At 45.4% G+C, this 25,318-nt stretch overlaps 2 protein-coding genes across 2 annotated transcripts; one reads left to right on the top strand and one right to left on the bottom strand.

The window, feature by feature from the left end:
- The first annotated feature begins 781 nt into the window (after window positions 1-781).
- Window positions 782-8,437, top strand: LOC119457884 (eukaryotic translation initiation factor 3 subunit K). Its single transcript, XM_037719648.2, has 8 exons — window positions 782-1,016; window positions 1,097-1,195; window positions 1,283-1,403; window positions 2,017-2,091; window positions 2,955-3,018; window positions 3,471-3,545; window positions 3,611-3,736; window positions 8,219-8,437. Exons 1-8 carry the CDS (start codon window positions 898-900, stop codon window positions 8,248-8,250), a joined length of 711 nt encoding a protein of 236 aa, XP_037575576.1. The 5' UTR covers window positions 782-897; the 3' UTR covers window positions 8,251-8,437.
- A 754-nt stretch (window positions 8,438-9,191) lies between these two features.
- On the bottom strand, window positions 9,192-23,753 carry LOC119457886 (neuroglobin). Its single transcript, XM_037719649.2, has 3 exons — window positions 23,440-23,753; window positions 18,482-18,713; window positions 9,192-12,690 (listed from the first exon to the last, which is right to left on the bottom strand). The coding sequence occupies exons 1-3, from the start codon at window positions 23,592-23,594 to the stop codon at window positions 12,505-12,507; spliced, it is 573 nt and encodes a 190-aa protein (XP_037575577.1). The 5' UTR covers window positions 23,595-23,753; the 3' UTR covers window positions 9,192-12,504.
- Between the last annotated feature and the right edge of the window lie 1,565 nt (window positions 23,754-25,318).

Below are 25,318 nucleotides of genomic sequence, written 5' to 3'. Positions count from 1 at the left end.
GTATGCGATGAGAAGGAAGTACATGGGTTAAGTGCATGGAAAGAAGAGATGAAGCTAGAAAGGACAGAAGTGAGATGTGTGGGAGGTGGCAATGGTTAGAGAAAGAGAGAGAAAAGAGACAGCGACTCCGGTGTCGGAAGTGGAGTCGCTGGCCATGTTCCGGAATAGCAGCAACGGCGAAACAAAATACTGTCTGTTTACTGCGGCCTTTCGAACTTTCTCGCTTTCTCCTTGTTCAAATTTCCTGCCAGAATTTAGACTTCGTCTGGTGCTGCCACGTCGCGGTTGCGTCGCGAAACGTAGGCATGCGGCGTGAGTTCGTGAAATGGCCACCGCCTGGCCACACTGTTTCAAAATTTGAGTATAATGAGCAATCGTGCGTTATTTGTTTTTTGAGGAAATCTTTATTTTACAAGCGCACCAGTTTACATTCTTAAAAAGCAAGAGTTGCGATCTCCAACACATGCCGCATAGTCAATAATTACGTTTAGTGAGAAGTAACCTTTGTGGACATCTGCGGAAGTTTTCCTAAAAATGCGCTTACAGCGCCGCGTCACATCTTTAGATTTGTAAAAAGTTTAACTACCACAAACAACTTTAAAACTGACTGAATATTTGACATTTATTGCACAAAGGTTTGGTATCTTTCTAAATAATTACAAAGCAAATTATTGAGCAGTAATTATTTTCTCACAGGGCGCTGCAGTAGCGTTTAATACAGCTTTCCGCACCGATTCTCACTCTGCTTCTCTCACTAAGCCACTTTTACACCACGTTGTTGGCGCCACTGCGGTTGAACGGGCTCTCTTTTGCCGTGGTTTCTGCGACCGTGTGTCAAGATTCCGCGAAGGCTGCGATCGTAGTTTGTTAGCCACGTGTTTATAACCGACAGAAATAATGGCGTTTATCGGTACCGACTACACGAAACAGCCGCTACAGCCGATACAGCCGCTCGGTATGTCGCACGCCGAAGCAATGCGTCACCAAGTTGCACAGATGTTGAAAGGCATCGACAGGCAAGTAGCGGTGTGCTCTTTCCAACCGGGGCTCGATCGCTCGGACAGCCTTCTTTTAACTTGTGCAAAATCATTCGCAGGTATAACCCTGAGAACCTGGTCAGCCTCGAGCAGTACGTGCAGGTTCAAGCTAGCGAAAACGTCTACGATCTGGAGGCCAACTTGGCAGTGCTGAAGCTGTGAGTGTAGCCGCGCGTAGTAGCGCTGTTTTGGGATGTGTTTCCAGGTGGCTGACACGACCTGTCGCCCCTTTCCACATTTCGCAGTTACCAGTTCAACCCTGTCAACTTCAACAACGATGTGGCCGTCGCTATCCTCCTCAAGGCGCTCACTAACTTGCCCCACACAGACTTCGTGCTCTGCAAGTGTCTCATCGATCAGGAAAAGGTCTGCTCTCGAATATGTTACCTTCGAAAAATATGCCGTAAAGTATGGAGACTATGTGCGGCATGTTTGTGGCATGGCAGCGCTGAACCCCCCCTGGTTTTCGTATGATGAAAGTGGCGGTAGTTATGAGCAAAACGCCGTTGTCGATCAGGCCTGTTCGTGCGCCCAACTTTTATTAAACCACTTATGCTTTCATTTTATTCTTTCCTGCCCTTTTGCACCACCTTCTGCATCGTGATGTTCGTGTCGACTGTCCTGTACGTTACCTTCTCTGAATTTATTAATCGGCCTGCTCGCAGTATGAATCGCCAAATAGTTGATGCTGCTTCAAGTACACCACGTCTGCGTTGTCTAGTGCAGTGCGACGTGCTTGAGCTTATACAGTCGCCCTGATAGCTGAATTTTTCTGATATCAGGACAAACGTGAAAGACCCATTTACCTAGAGCTTGACACACTCCTGCACAGGGCTCGATTCAGTACATCAAGTCTGAACTATTTTATGTGCCATCTTCCTTGCTATTCCTTCAACTTGACTATGTTCTGTTACATACATAATGTTAAGGTAACAGCAGTCATACGTCTTTCTTTCTTTTTTTTTTTTTCCTCCTCCAGCTTGCAAACAAAGAGATTCAGCTGGCATTACATTTGCACTACCTACTCGAGATGTGCGACTTCCAAAAATTTTGGGTAAGTGGAATGTGCACTTTGTATTAATAAGAAAGAAATAAGAAAGTGACATAAAGGTAGAAGCTGTATTGTGATGTAACGCTAGCGTGGCCACTGGCTACATCAGTTCCAGGTTGTTGCTTAGTGTTGTGATTGTTTTAGACTCTTTCAAACTCCAGGTTTGTCATAATGCCCATAAGCATTTGTGGGAGTGGATGCTGGCCTTTGATGCTGGTGCATGCCTGCCAATGTTTACGATTATCTCAATGACACCAATGACTTTTTAATTTGCGTTTAGTTTAGGACATCACTACTTACAGCATATGTTTACAGTCGCCGACCATATTTGCAGGGTCTGATTTTCTGGACCCGCTCAGATATTCAGGCCTACTCAATAGCCCCGTCACCCACTCCACGTAGACATTATATAACGGCAACTGAAATTTCGGCCTCCATTACCTAAATATTTCAATAATATACCTCACGAATGTTTTAATTTGTCTGTGACACACATCATTCAAGCTGCAGCTGTCAAGTACAGTGCCCCTCAGTGGCATTCCTAAACAAAATCTGTGAATTCTTATAAACCATCAACACTTTCTCGAGTAACCAAAAAATCTGGTATTTTTCAGCTCATTTTAGTATCTTTTGTTTTGGAATTAAGCGTTTTTCGAATTATAGAATTATAAGGCTCTCAGCCATGCTGATGATAAGCAAGCTGGATGTACGCACGTCATCTGTTTCTAGCTTCTAGGTGGTGACTATCACTGCTGATTTTCCCCAGTGCTTGATGTGTCAAAACAATTATGACAATGTGTTTTCTGTTTTGCCACTTTTGATTCATGGAAGCAGGCTATTTGAGTGGCGTCATTTCTCCACTGCAGGAATCGGTAAAGGGCAAGCCACTGTTGCAGACGATCAGTGGATTTAATGACTCTGTCAGAAAGTGTAAGTTTCAAGTGGCACTTGAATTTTATGCTTTACTGGTTAGAATCCTTTTTACCTCCTATCACTTCACCAACTTTGTGTTGGTGAAGTCACTGCGAAGTCACTGTTTCTGAAGAGGTTGTCGTTATAGGGTGACATGGCATTAGGAATGATAGCTCCCTGCCAGAGCAGCTTGAAGCAGTTCTTTTTACTGGTTTCAGTTTAAATCTAGCTCTAACCTAACCAAAACAACATTGCACTTTGATGACAGAAGAGCCATTTCATCCATGCTTCAGTTGTACACCATTGTAAATTGTATTTTTGCTTGCAAAATGTACGCGAATGCTAGACTACTTGGTTACACAGTTATGGCATCTGTCATCCTCTAAAAAAGTTACTTTTCCATTGAAAATTTTACTATGGTCCCACTGACTTATCTATGTGCATGTCTGTTCTCTATTGGCACTGCACAGTCGTCTGCTACGTGGTGAACATGACCTACCAGCACATTGACAAGTCCCTGCTCTCGGACTTCCTCGACGTGACCGGTGAGTAGGTCCTGTGGGATTGTTTGCTGCAGAAACGGTGAATTGTGTTCACACTGCCTTCGCAGGTCCAGAACTTCAGATGTGGATCCAGCGCAACGGCTGGCAAGATCTGGGCAACGGCTCGGTTTTCGTGGCCAACCAGGAGGAAATTGTCAAGACCAAGAACATCACCGAGAAGATCGATTTTGAGAGTGAGTGTGACCCTAGGCGAGACTAGGCAAAAGCATTGAGAAAGTTTGTTTTCGGTGTCTGGACATGTGTTACTAACATACGGAGCTGAAACATTTGAAGCTTACAAAGCTTGAGAAGTAGCTAAAGACTGCGCAAGGAGCGATTGAATGAAAAATGATATGCAGAACGTTAGTAGATGGGAAGCGGGCATTATGGATCAGAAAGCAGTTGGGTGTAGGTGACATTCTGTTTAAGATTGAGAGGAATAAGTGTAGTTTGGGCAGATCATGTGATGATGCACAGAGCAAATAGCTGGCAATCTATTACAGTGCTAGAGTGGGTGTCATGAGAATGGACATGTAGTTGAGCAGGACAGAGGATTATTTGGTGCGACAAGATTAAGAAATTTGCCAGGCATGTGATGGAGTCTGCTGATGCGAAGCAGAGATAAGTGGAGGCTGCTTGGAAATGTCTTTGTCAGTGCTGTGAACATACCGTATTTATTCGACTATAATGTGGTCACGATTATAAGGTGAGGGTGCAGTTGGGGGACCCAAGAAAAGGGAAATAACATACGCGCTAATATGAAGCGGCTTACAGTAGCCAACAAATTGGGCCGGTGGGCACGGTGAGGATTGCCCGAAAGACTGAACCATTTGTGTGTCAGAAAAAACTACACGGGCAAATTCACCACGGGAAAAAGGAAAAGAAAGTGCCTTTAGGACAAGTTCACAGGAAACCATGTAAATGCAGTTTTGTACACGCGTGTTTACATGCAACCATGTCAGTTTTCATTTTGGCCATTGTCATGCTGTTGCCATAGACAGGGGAAAGTAATCCAGAGCTTCAGTAAACTTGCACCTTCTGGGAACTTGAACAGAGGTCAACCATGTTCCACTAGCAGAGTGATAGCGGGATTGCAATTTCCATTGTGTGGCACTTCTCTCGATTCATTGCGGCTCACGTCGACACAGAGAGTAAGTCTGGAGCTGGCTGATGATTCTGAGCATCAAAAATTTTGTAACAAATGACGTTGAAGCCACCCGACACTGTATCACTATTTATTACATCAAGCAAAAAACGTTGAATGCACAAGATGTGCACAGGGTATGTGCAAGTATGCCGGCTCACTTGCTCTGGCTTGGCTTGGCTTGTCTTGTACCATTGGCTTAGTTAGCAGCTAGATTGCCTAGGCAGTGGACTGAGCCAGAAGCTTCCTTTCAGGTTTAAGGAGGTGCTGGCAGAAAACCAAAATCTCTTTTTGCTCATAGCGGCACCTGAGCTTTCCCACCGTCGCTGCAGGTGTAGTACAAAAGATTGAACGCTGCACTGCGTGTTACCTGAAATTTCGGTCGTCGTCTTGTATTACGTACATAGGAGGCTAATTGTGGCACCGCGACACTGTCCGAACAATTCGAGCACATCTAAATTTTTCGATTTCCAAAAAATCAGTCAGTGACTCCAATTGACTCAAAAGGCTCGTTCCTAATCCTACATAGAAAAAACAAAGTAAGTGTGTCCTGGTAAACATTGCTTTCTGGCATGTTCTACAACTGCTCTACGCTAGCTGTCTTGGCGGCAGTTTGTTCTCTCGATGTCTCGTTTCTGACAACTGTGATCAAAGGCATTCCCTGTGGATTCGTTTGAAGGCAAACACTGCTTAACTTGTCGAAGTTTGATTTGCAACCTTCCGTTGTTCTCTAAAAACCTGATTGCTGGCTAAATATTGTACATGTTGAAACAGTAACTAATCCCGTAAACCTCGCAAATAAGTAGGATACTTCGTTTTCAGGTTTTATACTTCTTGAATTTCAGGGGAGGTAAAAATCGGGTGTTGTTCTTCAAGCGGAAAACCGGGGAGAAATTGGGGGTTTTGTTGTCTTGCCGCCCGAAGTTCGAGATGTTTCTGGTAATTTTTACAAGCCATTAAAACAAGCAGTGGTCACCTTTTGGACAGAAACATTCTATTATTATACAAGCAAAATCCCTCGCGGGAACATGTAATGGCAAAGAGAGTTGCTTGCAAATCATGTGGCGAACTCACCTCTACAAATTTTGGCTGTCAGGCAATTAATGATACATTTAAAGGAAATCATAGTAATAAAAGTGACATATTGAGACAGGTTTGGTGTCCCTACTTTACCTTGTTCTCTGCACTTATTCAACAAAATAAAAAATGTATGAAAGAAAAGTAGCGCTGGCACCCTTCACATGAGATGATTTTCCGTATCTTACGAGCCCTTGTTGACATAAATTCTCTACATCACATCCATTTTGACAATCTCGGTGTCCGTAGACATGTTAGGCCTTTCGTCCTGTCATTCTGTTTTACAGGTTCCCTATATACACTCTTGCAACAATATAATGAAATATCAACTAGACAAATTAGCCACGATTCATCGAATGTAACGGAGTTGGGTAAACATCATCTCAAATGTCGCAGCTACCGTTCGCAATGCAAAGCAACGTCATCACTGCTTTAATTCACTTTCTAGCGCATTGCCGCCATTTACATTTATGCGATGTGCGGAAAATGTGATGCAATATTCCATTGTTGTATTCATGTAAACATGGCTACTAAAGAAGTAACAAGCTTTTGTCACTCAAAGCCATGAGGTGCTTAAGTACGTTATCGTGATACAGTTCAATTTTCGCTTCAGTTTTAAGTGAAAACAAGACATAGACCATAATTATATATTTATTAGTAATATTTATATTATGATATATCCTTACTACTTGCTAACAAAAAGTAGGCAGCATTCATTAGTTTGGTAACACATGTATTATTAATACTTTTCACGAAAGGCCAAACTTCAGGGAGGTATCGGGTCTAACCTGATTGTCATAAATTTTGTTCGGATTCAACAGTTGGGGGTTATCAGGTTTTACCTGAAAGTGAAGGACCCTACATATAAGGTAGGTAGGGTAGACTATGAGGCTAAGGATTTTGAGAAATAATGTAGCCTTATACTTGAATAAATAGAATACAGTAAAGGGCAGATTCAAGATGGTGGTGACGACAATGGATGATAGACATCCCTCACATGACACTGCTGTGCAGTGAACTTTTCGATTGAACATCATTTTACCCGCCTCGTAATGATTTTATGCCTACCGCTGCAGCTGTTCTTGCTAAAATTTTGGCAGAAAGATTGCATTTTGGAGTCTACGACATTCACTGTAACACATGATGCAGTCTTTACATGATACAGTCTAACACATGATACCTAGTCTTTAGCAAAACATTCAAATTTGCCTTTGTTTACAGGGATGCGAGCTGCTGCTGCGATGGCGCAAGCATAAAGTTGTGTCGCCGCCTGCCGGCAGCTACAGAAAGCAGCTGGTCAGGGAGGGTCGCCTAGTGTTGCCCACTCCTCTGGAACACACGGCAGCCCTCCCTGAAACGCTGCTTTCTGCAGCTGCCAGCAGGCAGCGACACAACTCCATAGCAGCAGCTTGCACCCCCGTAAATGAAGGCAAATTTGCTCCTTTTTCTTAAAACCAGGAAATTAACTGTGGCAAGAACAGTGCTGTGGTAAGCGCAACATCTTTTTTTGAACATGTTAAGTGAAACGTACATGTCCCTGTATGTACAGTCGGCCATTTGGGCCACTTTCATGCTGTCGCTGCAAATAGACAAAAGCACAGTCAACGCATGCACCAGTGGTGGGGACCGGTAGAAGGCAACGCATCATGCCCGGTGACATTTTCGTGCAAATTCGTGTTGCACGAATGGGCGACGTGTTCGCTTCCTCAACGCGCTTGAAACTTTACCAAATGACCAACAACCGCACTTCGATAGCCGAGTTATCGCGGGTTTCTTCACAACATTGTCTAGCACTTCCTGCACATAATTGCCGCCCTCATTGGCGTAGATGTCAAGGGTGGAGTTGAAGCAGCTTGATGATTCTAAGCAACAAAAGTCAGTCTGCAGTGGTCGTTTGACTAAATTATTTAACACGAGGAACAAACGCTGGATCACTGCTCGCACGGCAAACGAGGGACACCACTCACACGGCAAACAGCCTTTACAGTGGCTAGCGGCTTGATTTGTCCTGTGGTTTGTGCTCAGCCGGCCACTACTAGATCGATTAGGCTTTGCTTGTTTTGGTTTCAAGGAGGCACCAGTGATGCATCAAAGTAAAACAATTGCTCTTCTTGGTCTATTGATGGGCAAATTAGCACACAATCATGTAGGCTGAGTTTGAATTGTCAAATGGTGTGCTGTAAGGCGTCCTAATTTTCTGTCGTCCTTATACATCAAGTCTGTGGGGCCAGTGACAGTGCCGCGAAGCTGTCTGAATTATCAGTTGGTGATTGCATGTGATCTGTCGGCACAAAACAAACATTGATAGCCTTTTTAAAGGGTAGTTAACAATCTAAATCGACTGACTGCTTGCCTTTACCATTCATTTTAATTGTTTATTCTAATAGATACTACAGATCCCTGTGAGGCCTTCTTTAAAATCATTTTTAAAATCATCTCTTGTATCTATATGCAGGTGTCGAAGCTATCATGTCTAGTTGTCGCTGACCACTAAACTTCCGCTGGGTGGGTGGCTTCCTTGGCAACCATGCAGTGCGGCGAGAGACGACTGCAAGTTGGGCCATCGATCCCATCTACATTGCAGTAATATGGGAGCACTTCAGAACTGCTTTCTTCGCTGCTGTAAATTCACCACATCCGAGGTGCTCCAAATACATGCGTGTGGTGTATTGAAGTATGTTTGTGTGTCTTTCTGCCCTCTATTCGTGAACCTTTCAGATGCAGAATGTGTGCTTTGAAAGATTTCTTTCTGTGATTTATCATGTTCCCTAGCAACCTTAGTCCTGTTTGCAGGCCATTCTGCAATTTTGATAAACCTCAACCACATCTGCTAGATTTCTGAAAGTTTTCACATACCGTACCTTCATCCACACATGCAGCCAAGAGTAATCTGGGCTAAGAACTGCAACACACAGTGATTGTGAAATGCACAGTCTACCACAAAAGTGTGAATGCCACCGCTGTAATGGATCAAACATGTCAGGATCTGTGTGTAAACATCATACTCGACTGCCGAGAGATTGTATTTTAGTAACACTGCCAACAAAGGTCAAAGAATTTAGTTATGACACGTGGAAACTATCATGCTCCACAAGCTACAGATGTTGCCTCTAAACTTTTATGCTAGGCTGTAAAGCTGTGAAAGACCACATAAGCATGCACCAATGGTAAATTGACAACTACGCACATATCCAACAACACTTTTTTTTTTCTCTGCTTTTATTGAGAATACATATCTTTGGTGTGTTGTGCGAAACATTAATTTTTGTGCGCTCTATATTATAATGGTCGGTACTTGGTCATATAGTACTTTGTAGAAGTTGAGGCATTTCAAAATAGTGACTCGCTATATAATTTCTCTTCTTGGAGTGCTCATGTCCATAAATATGGGAGAAACAGATGTTCTCCTTTTTTTAGGCATCAGCACTCTTTTTTTTTTTGCCAGCTTCTCTACTTTAATTGAAAGGGTGGTGGCTTTGAAGTTTATTTCATCAGGTACATACAAACTTTCTCTAGTGATTGCCACGTCTTGGTAATTTGGTTTTGCGTGCACGCATTTTGATCTGCAAAAGATTTCACGCTGTAAAATGTTTCAGGTGCCAGGTGCTGCTGCTTTTGCGGCTGCCATGTTCAAGTAGAAACTGGTGGTATGATTGTAAACCATGGCACTCCGAGTCAGAGGCTTGAGCTGCAATACACCATAGTTCTAGTTTTAACCTTAAGCTGGCCAGCACAATTTTGTTTGTGAATGTAGCACCTTTTACATTTACAGCGCAAAGGCGGTTTGTATCCACAACATGCAATAACAGCTTCCTTGCAGAATTAAAGGTCAACTGCAACAAAATTGCACTTTGGTTGAACTGGTTATAAATTCAGTAGCGCATGCCGTCGAAGTAATCTTGGCAAAGCCACACAGCTAGTAAACACCTGCTTTTTATTTAATGCCCTTTAAACAGCACCTTAGCAGAAAACATTGTCACCTGGGGATGAGCGGATACGACACAGGTCCTGGAACCATGCACGTGCACTGATTGAACCTGGGTGCCGAGGCACGTCGCTTGCTCAAATGTCTCTTGGTTGTGACCATCGCTGCTTCTCAACCTTTAGAGTTCTGTGTCATTTCTGTCCAGTGCTAATAATGGCTTTTCTTTATCTTTTTTTTTCAACTTTCTATATCGAGACATCAATTTACGCAAGCTTTTTGTTATAAATCAACTCGTATTTCAAGCGTAAAATTTTGCTCAAAGGCCTCTCTCTGTCTAGACTATCATAAATTAGGATTTTTATGTGTTCCAAAATATTGTTGCAGTCAGCCTTTAACATCCCCAGTCCAACGTATGCAGAAACCAGTTGACAAGCGCAACACAGTCAAACAACACATACAACAACAATGTTCCCTTGGCTTCGCTTACAAAAATCTGGTGGCCGTCGATCACAATGATGTCACATGTGGGTGAGGAACAATAAATGGGAACAGCACCAGCACGGCAGAATAGCTGCAGGGTCGACGAGTGTGCAGATTACAGACATCACGCCCAAATGTGACACTCGTACGTCACATTTGTCACATGTGACACTTGTGCAGATGTGACATTATATGCACGTGACGTCACGTGCATGTCACGGTGTCGCGGACACATGTGCAAAGGTGTCATTGGCAGAGTATACATACTTCGAGCTGGCGTCCTTGGCATCATTAACGCGCCAGCAGTTTAGCGGTGACACACATGCGGTGAGGGTGTGGGACACGGAAGAAAAGTCCGTGGAGCAGAGTGCACGCGCTGAATGCCCCACCTGCATATGGCCCGATTGTATGTGTGCTTAAGTTCACCGGATGGCAACACAGCTGCGGCCATCATACCAATGTGTGCTGGAACCTCGTCGAGCAGTTCACTCAAGCTCGGAAGCTTGCCAATTGAACTGCCCTACCTTAAGTTGAGCCGTTGCAGAGAAAAGCATGACTATGTAAAAACAAACTGTTCCCTGCTAAGTGTTGTGTGTTTGGAAATGTTCAAGGAGACAGTGGTCGCTTGCTGACAGGTTCATGTCATGTCTACAGCATTCACTTTTTTGCTGATCATTTAGAAGCACACTTGTTTGAAGAAATTGGCCCAGAGTATTGCTGCTGTTGTAAGAAAAGAAGATGCTTGTAGAAGTCAATGACATTACATCTATATTCGTAACCTGTGTACCTCTGGCAACTTTGTCATCAAGCCAGCCTGATGAGAGATGTGCTACAGTTGAATCTCATAATGGTTCATGCTATACGTGCTGTCAGCCTAAGTGCACACCATTAGCCAGAGAAATGACTGATGACAGTTGACTGCTGCTGTATCACGCTGCGCTAAACTTGCGATGGAACCACAATTGTACACTGGTTATGGCAGACCAGGCTATTGAGCACCTTAGAGTCAATGCCACCTGCCCATCAGCTAGTGATGAGCTGGAAACATGGATATCAGCTCCAAGTCGATTGTCACGCAGACTTGTCATTCATCTCCAAATTTATGTTTGCAAATCCTGCATTGTGGCTGACAATGAGTACATAACGCTCAGAACGCAACTCATTCTTGACACTGAAACACCATCACTGAACTATGGCAAACTGGCATCTCAAGTTTCTGTGTTGCCTTAGCATCATTGCAGAGGTGCAGCCTTGAGCCCCAGTGTTGAACTTAGGTGCAATTCCTGCACAGTCAATGGAGATTGAACGCAAGAAAAATTTATGAAGAGCCAACCCTGGTTGCTATCCAAGAATGTGTTCAGCATGCTTTGGGAGGTGGTTAGTTGCGGCACTATGCTGCACTATGGGTTATGTTTTATAACACCGTGCCTTACTCGTACACGGTAGCCAACCGGTACTTTGAGCACCACTTGCTCAAACAGCAGTATGGAACCCCGTGCAGCTTCTCAAATGATAGCATCTCAAAATGCTAGATGTTACGAGGGAAGAATATGAGAACACTCCCCTTGCCAACCGTGCGGTACACCGAACGATGATACCATGCCACTGGTGGTATCAGTACCACCGTGTGGTTTCTACCATTGTGTTAGACTGCACTACCTTTGGGATCGGCCCACAGAAATGGTTCAGCACTCTCAAAAAAATTGGGGTTAGCTATCAAAGAAAGCTAAATGCTTTAGAGCCACCATTTGCTGGAATATATACACACATTAAAGGAACTGCAGGTCATCAAAATGAATCTGAAATCTTGGCACCCATCAGTCGAGGTGCAGTTTTGGGATGTAAACCCCAACAAATATTACAGCTCTTTTAGGGTGACACCAGTTGCCATACGAGTCTCGGGTTTTTCCAGCATGCAATTACTGTCTTTACAGCATACTACTGAAGGGAGGGAATATGCATTAATTTACCACAGCTGCTGCCATGATTGTGCTCTGCAAGCATGCTGAAAAGTATGGTGTAATCCAATCTCCGTATTTCCAGCTCATTTCCAACTGATGCTCTGGAAACTGTTGATAAGACTCGGCACTTGATGTTTTGCTAAAGACTGACAGAAAAGCTTCTTTGGGACCATGAAGTGGTCTTCTAGCTCAATCTGGTTAGCACACACACACAAGTATGGTCGCCGTAGCCGGCAAACAGGTCAGTTTGAAAAGCACAATCAGTTGTGTGGCCACCCTGTTCAACCACAGGGTTGAGTACCATTGCAGCTTCAGAAGCGTGCAAGCCTTGCATTCTTTGGCATTTCTTTCAGCGCGTTGGCAGTTGGCACGTTGCTAGGTTGGCGCTGGCTGCTGCAGTTGCTGCTGTGGTGACTGTGCAGCTGCCCTGGCTTTGTGCATGCCCTCAATGATGCGGCGAGACAGGAAGCGGAACACCAGGAACCAGGCCTGCGCCACCTCGCGGTTGAATCGCTCCTGCAGGGTGCTTTCAAGCCCAAACTTCAGCGCCTGCCACAGCTTCTGCACGTGCCAGTGAAATATGGAGTGCAGCTGTTAAAAATGAGCTGCAGAGCGTAAACAGGGGTGCTAAATGGGAAGCACCGTGCTTCATGCTTAACACTAGTAAAGATGATACATACCAAGGAAAGCGTAAGGGTAATTAACTGTTTCTAATAATACATAATAATGAAAAGGGAAATGAGAGGACAACAGGACACTTTGCTGCCAGTGGGAGCCAAACCCGCAGACGTATTCAATGCTTTACCAATTGAGCTACAGCAGTGGGTCAGTGGTCCCTCCATCTACTTGGGTATTTGTGTATCTAGTAAACCTAGCCCTGGGGGTGCCAGCCAGTGCCTGGCAGCCAAGGCTGTGGTTGCAGAACATCCTGCAGACGTCGCAGTGTGTGGAGAAGAAGCAGGCAACTGGCCAGTGAACACTTGTGTGCTACTTCAATGCTCCCAGGCTCGAGACTCTCTATGTTATACAATTAGCATAGGGGCCTCATTGTCTGTTGACTTCATTTGGTTGCTAGGTACTACTGAAGCACCTCCATGCACGTCTCTGCCGACCAGGTTAAGTACCGTCAATCTATCCTCCTCTGCGCTCCTCTCACTCATCACCTCAGCTTCCGGCGTCAAAGGAACTTGCGTAGTTCCGGTTGCGGGCACAAACGACATCACACTGCCATTTGTACACTAAACGTAGATGTGCACAGCCGTGACATTGACATTTGCTCTCAGTCGGGCTTAACGCCAGCGCCGACACTCAGTTTGAGCAGCATGCGCGCGTTTACAGGGGCATTCGTTAAAGTGGGGCGAAATGTGAAAGAAAAAAAAAAAGTCGCAGTTTCGCCCTAAAGGCGAAGCATCGATTGCGATAGCAAATTAGTAGACAGCTATACGAATTAAGGATAGTAGTTTTAACGGCCGTGTGAACTTGTAAAACATTCGCTTACTCACTAAATTAACAAGCATGCTGTCATGCCCGCTCAAGCAAACGTGCACGCATATCACTCGATGACCGTGGAAACTCGCTGCCAAAACACGGGAGTGAGGAAGCGCGGAAGCAGCTGCGAGCGAATTTGCCTTCGTGCTGCCTCTCGCTACAACACGAACTAATCGGCGAAAACACAGCGCACACGAAGCTATCAGCACTCGGCGTACTCTGTCCCCATCGCAAATCGCTATCAAGATAGGGCCCGCGCTATACGCAGCAGCCGCCCCGGTAAAACGCCCCACATCCCTGGAAGAAAGGCACAGCACGTAATCGTACGGCCGTCTCTCGGCCGTCCCTATTCTCTCTCTCTCTCTCTAACACACACACATACGAGCTTGAATGATTAAGCCGTGAATATCTTTATCTATTAAGGCTCAATCGGACTCGCCAAAATTCTACTCGCCGTTCTCGCTCATACTCACGGGTCAATCTGAAGGATTCAGTCTGAGCGAGTCGACTTAACGAGTGAGTTTGCCGATCTGTGGTTGTCAGGAAAAAAAATGGGATTTTCAGATCCTAATGTGATTGGCAACTTTTTTGAGTGCTTATCCTTTTTCCCTTCTTCCTCTACCACCTTTTATTCCCTTGGTACCTTTCCCCAGCAAGGTAGCCAGCCGGCTAACCTTGCTCTCCTTTTTATCCTCTCTTCCCTTATCATCTGTGCAAACGGTGGTTTGGCTTCCGCGGGAACAGCAGATGAATATACTGTAGTCATCAATATGAAATAGAACACGTTTTTTTTTCTTTCTTTCTTTTTTTAACGCCCGTAGTGCATATGTGCCTAAGCACATATGCCTGCCCTCCGTAAAAGTGTTCAGTGCGTGAGACTAAATGTTCAACGGGAAAACTTACTGTTATGTAATACGTTTATATCTTTGAATTCATGCATCGCGAGTTGTTGTAGTTTACAAAAAATTATCTGCGCCTTTTCATACTGATGACGACGGCGCACTCCGCGCCAATGTGAAGGAGGACTCTTGGTCTGTGTGCAAATAGCTATTCTTGCTAACGTTTCAGTCAGAACCTCACCCACTGCTATTTGCTATGTGGTCCTTATGGCGAAGAATCGCGTTCACGCAGGCGAGACAGATGCATTTTATTTCAGCGCAGGAAGACGAGTGGTTACAATAGCTTCTTACAAAAGTTAACTAGAGAGAACTATGGCACTGCATTCATTCAGCTACCATGGGCTAGTACTTGAACTCATCTAATATTCGTGCTTGTGGATTCAGACGTTCTTGTGGCGTTATTTATTGCGCTTTATATTTCTAAATTTCCAAACAATCAATTTACAAAACACAGCGAGGTAAGTATATATAGTCTTTGCGCACATGCGTAATCTTTGCGAACCGTTGCAATTATAACTTAACATTTCGTTCAAAACTACCCGTTTGCAAAGTCCGTTTGAAGCCAGAATGACGAAGTTTAGGCCAGTGCTGCCCGTATCATTTCCATGCTGGCTGACGCCAGAGTTCCCTCTGGTAATTTTTGTCGGAAACCCTATGGGTTGGTACATCGCCTCTGAGATTAGACAGTGCGGGAGAGAAAGAGCGTGCGCCGCACGATCTCGGAAGCCATAGTTGGTACGGTACACAAACTTTTTTTTTTTTTTTTGCATTCCGCCTCCGCAAACGAATGCAGGAATCGAACCAGCGACCTCGTTTCTCCGCGGAATGACGTGTCATGGCCGCTGGACCACCACCACCACCTCGGTGGGTCTGGCGATCCCTCGTATAGCCACGTTGCAGGTTTGGGGCGCGTCGTGCAGTCAATCAATCTTCCTAATGCCTGGCCGTGAAATTGCCTCCACTGTCCTTCGCAGCCCATAGCCTGTACACAACGGCTGCTCGCGAACAATGTTTTGCCATTGTATACCTCTTTGCGGGCCCGCGCAACCATACACGAGGTGGTCCCTTTCCTTAACCAACCGCGTTCCGGGAGGTTGCATTTCTCTACGTGCCTCTGCCCGGAACGTGGCTGCTCATCTTCGTAATGACCGACCTGCGCAATGTGCACTTTATTCTCCTTGCCTTATCTCTGCTTATCTCTTCCCCCTCACCCCCCCCCCCTCACCCACCCACCCTTTTTTTGTTTGTTTGTGTGTGTTGGCCCTATTTCCTTTTTGTGTGCTCTCGACCTGTTCTATTCTACGCAGAGGGCTTTTGTTTTGTTTGCTGGCTGCCGTGATACATTGCGGGCCTCGGGCGGCAATGCCTCCTAACTACTCTGAGTTGGGCAAATAAAAGCAGCCATCAAGAGCTATGTGGTTGTGGCGAGAGGGATCGCGCCGCGGCCATTTGCCGACTGTGCATTAGTGAACGAAGTAGCGCCGACGAATGGCTCGGCCGGGACACGCATGCAGGTATAGTACATTCCCCCTCAAGGAATATATGAAACGGAACACCTATATCGTTATCAAGAGGCCGTAGTGGTTAAACATACATGCTCCGCATAAAAGTTATAATAAGTTGTCGAGCGGGAGAGCTACTTGCTGCATTTAACATGTCAGATTCGAAACAACACATTCGGAGTAATATATGCTTAAAAGGTAATTCGGTATTACTCGCGAAAGTACATACAGTCGAAAGCCTTTATAAAGAAGTGCTTGGGGCCTCAAAATCATTCTTTATACAGGTAACTTCGCTGTAAAGGTCGCGCATCGTACAGCTCGCAATAGAACTGGGGCAGAATTATTCCTTCGTCATACAGGTCATTTCGTTGTAGAGGCGTTTGTTGAAGAAGTATATGCATCTTATATTTGCGAAATGTGCAAACGACGTCTGAGCGACAGTGGGCGTAGGAGCATGAACTACTAGAGGTACTAAGCGTTCTTCCCTGCATTGCGCTTTAGTCACGTGCCTGCCCCGATTCACCAACTTCGTTCTTCGCAAACACCAAGTTTATTTCCTACACCCGTTTGCGTAGGTTGGGTTCAGTGACATCCTATCGATTTCCTGTACACGTACGTGGTAGCCCTGGATGACCTCGTTCGTAAAAAGCGGCAGCGGTGATGTGGTAAAGCATGTGTAGTCCTGAGCAGTCTTTCCAAGTGGATATGCTTTGCGAACTTACTGGCGACAATTCGTATAGATTAAAATATTCGCCATAAAATAATTTAAAAAGTTAAGTAGTGTAATTAGGTTAATTATTACAGCGAAAGCTGTATATGGCTAGGCGAAACGAAAAACCGTTCGTCCTATGTTCGCTGGTTAACCATCTGTACGGAGAGCTTGGGCGGTGTTTTTCAAGTAAGCATTTTTATTTCTCGTAGAAGTAATGACCGCCGCAACGAGTAATTTAGCTCGTGGTTTAGAATTGTGCTATCTGCCACAAGCACCTTTTGAAAATTTGGTGCAGCTAAAAGAAAAGCACTTGGTATAACCAACTGTGTAGTTCCTTGAGAATGCAAGGTTGTCCTTCTTTACCAATAAACAATTAACTAGACCCGAGACGCTGTCGAGGACCTAGCTGACGTCATGGCGAGATGGTGTGAGAATTTAGCGACAACGTTGCCACCCGTCTTCCGTTTTTTGCGTCTTTATCTGGCTGTCTTCCTCTCACGATAAGAACGGTCGTTTTTCTATCGCACAAACGTAATTTAATATTACAGCTTAATATTAAATAAAGATGTGAAAGAGAATGTGGAATGACGGAATGAAATAATTCGATGACGAAACGAAATCAATTGCAATATTTACAGTCGTAAAAAGCACGATTCTAAGCAATTTAGACCAAATAAACTTTGTGCCCTTCCACTCTGTCAAGAAGGGCGACCAGCGAAGCTGTTATGTGTTCTTCTAAAATTACGAAATTATATATGTGTATGACGCAATTAAAGATCAAGACAAAGACACCCTAATCCACCTAAATCCTCCTTTATCCACCTTAATCGACCTTATAATGAACCCTAATCCTCCTTAATATACCTTAATCTACCTTAATCCTCCTTCGTCCGCCTTAGTCGACCTTAATGCACCCTAATCTACCTTAATCAACCCTCATCCTCCTTAATCCACCTGAATACTTCTTCATCCACCTTAATTGGTGGGTAGACTGCGACGTAATAGTCATCCATCACTGGTTTTGGCACTTATGTTAAGGAATCTACATACATAGGCTACCGTGGATTCAATGTTGTCGATGCGACTTTTTTCTACACACCCTGTCGACGCACGCACTTTTGGTCAGAACCTATAGCCATATACAACTTCGATGTAAAAATTCAGATATAGAAGTTCCATCCCCCCACACACAAAATTGAGCTAGATTAGTCGGATTTCTTGCTTTCGTTTAATCCTTCATTGTCATAAAATCAGTATATCTGCAATCTATTTCTTGATTCTAATCTTGTCTATTCTCAAATTTTGTTTGAATTCTTTTACACTACTTTTGTCTTTGAACTACCCGGTTCATCGCGAATCCCCAGGGTGGGTATGTTTCACTAAATTCCAGGTTCTACACCTACGTCTTCAAAAACCCGCATGAGAGAGGCAAGCAAAAAAAAAAAACTGAGGACATGCACTTGGGCACTTCTCATGAGTTCTGAATGCGAAAGTATTAATGTCGAAATAATGTCCGCGCCAGCGCGGCAGCAGATGTTCCTTTTTGCCCGCTCTGCTCCGTCGAGGCGCGCACGTCACGTGGCGTAGCAGCCAATGGGAATTTCGGTGCCGTTTCGCTGATACAGACGCCGGCTTTTCCGCTCAATGAGCCAGTTGATGCTTTCGCATCAAAAACCAACGTTATAGGCATGCGGATAGCGATAGAAGTAAAAAGGTGGCGCATAGGCCTGGCTCAGCCGTGCACTACTCACGTCGAACATGTCCTCCTGGACGTTGAAGCGGGCGTGCTTTCGCCCCAGCTCGTAGAGGATGTCCGCGAGAACGCGGCTGTCGTCGAGGTTCTCGACGGCCGCCTCCAGTCCCTGCATGACGAGCAGCGCGTGCCGCTGCAGTCCCTCCATGTCCCACTCGTAGCTGCCGTCCTCGCGAAGGGTCATGAACTTGCGGAACAGCCGGCACAGCTCCGGGTAGCGGGTCAGCAGTCTGCAGGCGCGCACGCAATGTGTATTACGTGTGTGCCATCTCGGACGTGTCCGTTCAACGCTGATGAGGACGGTTTGCATAAACGTGATGAACGTTAGAAGGTCATTACAATTCGGGGTTGGCTTATGGAATGGTCGCACAGACATAGGTGCTATACAGTGGGCATGTGCCCCTAAGGCCTCTGGTCACCGTGATGTTCGGATATGTATGCACATATCAGACCTCGTTATAACAAGGTTATACCGCATGTATATACATCGGTCATGATGGGCGGAAGCGTTGGGGTTCGAAGCTCCAGGGTGCAGGCGGCGGGGGAATTCCAGCAACCTCCACCAATTGAGAAGAGGTTTATTGGCGGTGTCCTTCAAGGACGCTACGAGTTCCAAGAACGGCGAGGCAGCGTGGAGTACCGTCTCCAAAGACACCAGCGACCAACAGCGCGAGCAGAGCGGGCCGAGCGTTGGCAATGCCGCTGGACCGGAGGCGCGTCTTCTTCACAATATATATGAACAGGGTGTTTCATTTTAGCTGCACCAAATTTTTAAAAATTGCCTGTGGCAGATAGCACAATTATAATCCTTGATCTAAACTACTCGCTGAGGCGGCCATTACTTCCACGAGAAATCAGAACGCCTAATTGAATAATTAACATAATTACGCTAGTTAACTTTCAATTAATTATTGTACGGTACATCTTTCAGTCTACGAATTACAGCCGCTGAGTTCGCAAGGCGTATCCACTTGGAACGAATTCTCAGGACTGAACCAGTTTCAAGATATTAATTTTCAAAGTGTCCGACAAAATGCATGGGCGTTCCAGTTAACTTTGTGTTTCAATGCATAAAACAACGTTTTCCTCAAAAAGTTAACCGGAACAACTTACTGTGGCAGGTAGTGTCATTGATTGCATCAGTGGCACAACTTCACTTGAACGACAAATAAACATTTACGTTATATAGTTGTGGAAGTCTAACTGAGAACCTTTACGAGGAATTTAAGCCTGCCAATGTTCAAGCATGACCTACGTGGAGTAGACGCGTACTGTAGAGAAAACGCGCACTCCGGCTAGACTCATAAATCATGATGCTAGCACCAATTTCGAGCTATCCGACAGCAAATGTGCTACTAAAGACATTGGCCTTCCACTGTGTGTCATCGCCCGAACGGCTTTAATGGCGATGCACTTGTTTTAACGCGATAGCGTTGAGGGCCCCGTGTCGCAGAGAATCCGGCGTCGGTGTCGGCTTCGGTGTAAGCGTCGGCGTCCGTGGCGGATAAATTCATCCCGAACAACTCCGACCACACAGGCCCCCCGCGTGCCGCAAGGGGTAAGTGAACAAAAATTAAATTTCTCACAGTAAAATCCGTCAGAACAATCGTAAAGTACGACTTAAGTACAACCTACAGACACGATAGCGTCGGATTGTAATTTGAATGTACGAGAAGAAAGCCCGATAAGCAGCGAGGGATCTTTGAATGCTATCGCGTTCCACTCCGAACCTTAAGCGTCCAATTCTGACGGTGCGCGGCTCAATTAGCAAGCAACGCTAGCTAAGGCAACAATTTTCTTAGTGTTAAGACAACCCGGACCAGTTGTTTGTATGAAATTTGCGGTAAAGCGCTGCGGCGAACTTCAGAGAGTTTGCGTTGAGGTTGTTAGCGCCATCGTGATAACGTTGAGTGTGTGCGTGTTGCAACATGCAGTTTCATGTGATACCGGCGGGTATAATGCAGTTTGTGATGCAAATGTCTCCACTAAATTTTGGATACCGTATGCATCACTAAGTCCGTAGCTGCTGGTGCTGCTGCAGAGTTTTTATACATTTATACTAAGTTTCTTAAATTTCCGAATTCAAGACTTTTCTATCACGGAGTAAGAAACGGCGCAAGAGACTTGAACTGGAAGCGCGCAACACAAGCGATCTGTGTAGTTACGTCATCATAAAACTATAACTAAGAATTATTCAGATCCAACGCACACGCTGGAAGCTATGTGATGTGGAGCTTTAGTAAAGCGGTTAATTAAATAATTGACAACTATCGGTGATGCCCTATGCAACGAGTAATCTCGCGGAATGTCTTGTTTATCCACCGCAAAGGTCACAACTTTATTGTCATGCAATGTTTTTCATGTTTATGCACTTGCCTCGATCACAAGCTATGCCGAAACGTAAACTACAGGTAAGGCGGATTCACAGACGCAATACGCAGCGATGTCACTAGGATCATGGCCTCGGAGATTTGCTCGCGCCGGCGCGCGTAGATCTCGGAGGCTATGTTAGGACGAAGGCGACGTACGATGCTTGTTGAGGTGATGGCAGGTGTACGCGTAGTAAAGTACGACACGTACGTATCAAGCAACGTTTAGCAATACTGTACATTTTTTGTGGGACATACCAATTCTGGAGCACTAGCCTAGAATGGCCACATTCCCACGTGGTACACAACGAATGCAAATAAAAAAATGTAAATCAAGGAATATGTGAATAGTAATTAATCATTCAATTAACAAATCGGTGTGCTTTATAGATGACCGTGAGCCAACATGAAATCTTCAGGCTTTACGTGTAGGAACCATATAGTGAGACATGACCATCCTTGAGGATTGGCCAACATCGGGTTTACGCACATATACACTTATAGTATGGTGGCTAGAACTTCTAGCCACCATACTTATAGGGTACAACCTTAAAAAAAACAGCAGTTGGCAACAAAGGCACACGGACCGCGCGGGGTTGTGTTACTCCGCCAGCCAATCACAGAAGCAAACAAAATCGTCGTCATGCAACCTTTTCAAAATGGCGTCGTACTTGACACGACTGTACTTGTCGTACTTGTACGTTCCGCTATAACAGACGAGTGCAAACGTATAAAATTACGCGCTTATAATTTTATTTTTGTGGTTACCGCCTTATCTATATATAGGTAACAGGAAAAGCTTGAAGTACCAACTATTTGCAGCCTCGCGTAGGAACATTCGCTGGCACCCCAAGTGGCTTGTATGCTGACAAAGTATGCAGATAATAATTATATTAATTGTTATATCAACTTCTTACACAAAATCCGAACACGTAATGTGGGCGTCACGGGCATCTCTAAAGTACACTGATCTAGAAATGAATGGTGCCTTATATTTCACAGATTCCTGCAATTATATATATATATATATATATATATATATATATATATATATATATATATATATATCCGCTGGGACAGCTACCGACTCAACAGCTGTCATGGGCAGCCACGCGAAACCCAAGGATAGCCACCGTACCAAGGAAGTAGGCAAAGGCAACGTTATAAAATAAAAATACAACTCTCATTTTTTTGTGTGTGTGTAATCAATTTTTAACTGTGAAATTGACGAAAAATAGAGTTCGGAAATGATACCGGTCTAAACTTATTTAGTGCCTCCCTTTATTGTCTCCTTAACCCTTTGAAATTTTGGAAGGTGAGGGTCAAAATTATTTTTTTTAGAGGTACGTACGTCGTATCGACCCCTCTCAATTATCTTATCTGGTGCATGACGGTTTCTATAGGAACAGGTGGTGCTATAGTCAATTGTCGACTTCAATTTCGCAATAACAGCATATGCTCGCTAAGGTAACAATATGACTTTGTAGAAATTGTTAATTAGTATTTTTTGGCTATTATAGTACACATCTTCAATTGTGTCCACGACGGCTATGGAATTTGGTCAGCAAAAAATAACTTCGTCAAGGATCCCCAATATACTACAGATACAGTTCCTAACAGTCAGAAACAACTACCGCGAAAAACGTACGGCGTTATCACTTGCATAGAGCTTTATATGCAGCACATAACGTAAGGTAATTAAGGTGGGTCCGGGTAGGCGTCTGTATGCCTTACTTTGCTCGCCAGTTTTATAGGTGGGTGTGAGCCAGTTTTACAGGTGGGTGTGCCCGAGCCTCGAGGTAATTATGCGTGTAGACAGATACCGGGTGAATATAACTTTTTTTTTTAAGAAAGGCGAAAAAATTGAGCAGGGCAAGGGACGGGTCCCACCTCACTCTTTCCACACGTCTCTGACGCCAGAGAAAGAACTCAACCTGCGATACTCTCAAAACGGGCGCACGCACATGCTTCCGTATGTGCATATATTCCGCGCACAAACGGAATATTGATGCGAGTGCACTCAACCTGTCGTCGATTTGCTGGAAATACAAGCACGCAATCGGAGTATCGACTAGAACGGAATCGCCGTCTACGGTCGGCTCTCCGCGCATTTTTTTTTTTTTTTTTACTTTCATAAAAAAAAAAAAAAAAAAAAAAACCTACGCACAGCAGTTCGCACGCATATTTTATGACCGAAGTCCTGCGACGTCGTCTCTTGCTTACTACGTGCGCCGTCTGTCTAGACCAAATGTTTGTTTCTTTCGCTGAATGTATTGCTGAGAGTTATCCAGCTAGCGCTGCAATTATATGTGTGCAGTATAGTACGCTCCGCTTGACAGAATCGAACAGCCGCGACCCGTCGCGTGCTGGCCAAAAAGTAATCGCGATCCGATGCGAGCGTTCGCGCTACATTATAGGCTAAAGCGAACGCTTCCTGCTTAAGGGGCAGGATTGCTTCACGGCCGACGACTATAGTGTATCGTGTGCAGGCAGCTCGAAGCGCGCGTACCGTATGTGCCCGTTCAACGCATCGTGCAAGATTCGGCAAGAAGCGCGAAGAGGAATACAAGGGGGCCGCGCGCTTTACCGCTTGAAGACGATCACCCCGGTGCCGGCGAGGTCCTGCGAAAGCACTGCCCAGGTGGATCGCACCAGCTGCGCCTGGCGCGGCGTCAGGGCCGTGCTCAGCTCGGCGTCGGCTTCGCCGCGCAACACCGACTGCCGGCTAACGCCGTAGCCCATGATGGCGTCAGCGGCGGCGGCGCCAGCGCCCCTAGTCTCCGCGTTCTCGTGGGCCGGCCCAGCCCCCCCTTCGGTCGGCTTCTCCTCGCGTCGCGGCGGTTGCTTGATTGAGGCGTCGTTCGTCGTCGCCGGCGGTGTTGAACGTTGGTCGTCGCTAGTGCTGCTCACCGCCGCGCCGCCCAGCGATGGACCGCGGTTTCGGCCGCGGGAGAGCGTGCCGCACGCCCCGCCCGCCACCTCGGCGCCCGGCGCGCGCGGCGATCGACAGTGCGACGGCCTTGTCTCGGGCGAGGGAGAGAGGGAGCCCTGGCCCTGTTAAGCCAGTGAGCTGGACTACCTCTCCGCAAGCTCATAAAAGCCGTCGCGTGGAACACAGCGACTAAAGAACCTCTACAAAACATATATATTTGCAGGAAAATCGAAACGTCCATGAGAAACCTCAGTTTATAAACATTATTTGGATGAATACTTCTTGAAAACCTCCTGTAGCTGTGTTAACATTCCTTTTTTTAGATGCGTAAACATTTCTATGCCTACTCAACGAGAAAATCCTCCCGACCGTCCGTCGTGTAAGACGAGATGCTTTCAAGATGGGGCCCGCGCAGCAGCGAGCAGTTCACCTTCGTGCTACCTCTCGCTTCATCGCGAACTAAGCGGCGAGAACACAGCGCTCAGGAAGCTATCAGCACTCGTAGCACTCAGTCCCCATCGCAGATCGCTTTGAAGATAGGGTCCGCGCGGCCGCACCATACGCAGCCGCCACCCGAGTACGGTTGATACTCGTTCGCTTCGAGATCGAGTAGGCAGCGTCATCGACCACGTCTACGTAAGAGGTTTACAAAACGTGACGCTGTTCAATTACGTCCCGTACTACAGCACGCATCGGCCAGTGCTCGTCTTCCACAAAGCAGCGGCATCATCCAAACGCACCATCATATAACATGAGTGAACATTGCTACTACTCGCCTCTTATTCGCCGTCTCATGCAGTCTCATGCTGGTCTCATTTAACACTTCGGTGTTGCAACCGCGCCGCTTCTCCGTTTCCCGATTCTTTCGCGGTGTTCCTCGCAATTATGCCAAACGCAGCAGCATACGACGACGAAACAGCAGGTGATTAGTAGCAAATGCTTATGCATCATGTAGATAGCTCCCATTGGAGATTCTGCGTATAATTTTAAAAAAATTTGCGAATGAATTAATTCATAGCTAGACCAATAATAGCAATTAGATCACGTAAATTTCAATGGTAATCCGATGTGAACATCTGCGACTGGGAGTGCAGTAGAACTGATTCCAGATCAACTGGTTTATGGAACAATTCCCAGTTTAACTGGTTCCAGTTGGGCCTCATCGCAAGTGGTTCCGTTGTCCCTCTCGCTTGAAACAGAAAACTGCTTGCAAAAAGAACTTCTTTAAACGTTATCTTTATCTGCGAATCAATTCGTAGCGAATAAAAGCATTGCGATCGGATTACTAAAGGTAATAGCCATTTATACGATCATAAAAGTGTCGCTAAGTTGAAAAAGAAAATCCTTGCCTCCGATCGAGTGGTATTCGAACTAAAGTTAACGCAGTCCCGCATTGGCCCGTCAAAACTAATACGCGTCGGACCCTGTGCGCGCCGCAGTAATGTGGAAACGGTAAAACACGATGAGATAAAAAAGAATTACTTTAAAGAAAATAAGAAAGGAAAAAAAGCGCGCATATAAGTAGTCTATACGT

Source organism: Dermacentor silvarum, chromosome 7 (assembly GCF_013339745.2).
Source record: "Dermacentor silvarum isolate Dsil-2018 chromosome 7, BIME_Dsil_1.4, whole genome shotgun sequence".
NCBI lineage: Eukaryota > Metazoa > Arthropoda > Arachnida > Ixodida > Ixodidae > Dermacentor > Dermacentor silvarum.
This window is presented reverse-complemented; position numbering and strand designations above follow the sequence as displayed.

What these genes read in the sequence shown, in the direction of transcription:
- LOC119457886 (XM_037719649.2), bottom strand. Translation starts at nt 23,594, where the DNA reads ATGGGCTACGGCGTTAGCCGGCAGTCGGTGTTGCGCGGCGAAGCCGAC. An exon ending in GGGGTGATCGTCTTCAAGCG is followed by an intron (nt 18,714 to 23,439) that starts GTAAAGCGCGCG and finishes GCGCGCCTGCAG; the next exon opens with ACTGCTGACCCGCTACCCGG. An exon ending in TCCAGGAGGACATGTTCGAC is followed by an intron (nt 12,691 to 18,481) that starts GTGAGTAGTGCA and finishes TGGCACGTGCAG; the next exon opens with AAGCTGTGGCAGGCGCTGAA.
- LOC119457884 (XM_037719648.2), top strand. Translation starts at nt 898, where the DNA reads ATGGCGTTTATCGGTACCGACTACACGAAACAGCCGCTACAGCCGATA. An exon ending in AACTTGGCAGTGCTGAAGCT is followed by an intron (nt 1,196 to 1,282) that starts GTGAGTGTAGCC and finishes CACATTTCGCAG; the next exon opens with TTACCAGTTCAACCCTGTCA. An exon ending in CGAGAAGATCGATTTTGAGA is followed by an intron (nt 3,737 to 8,218) that starts GTGAGTGTGACC and finishes ATCTATATGCAG; the next exon opens with GTGTCGAAGCTATCATGTCT.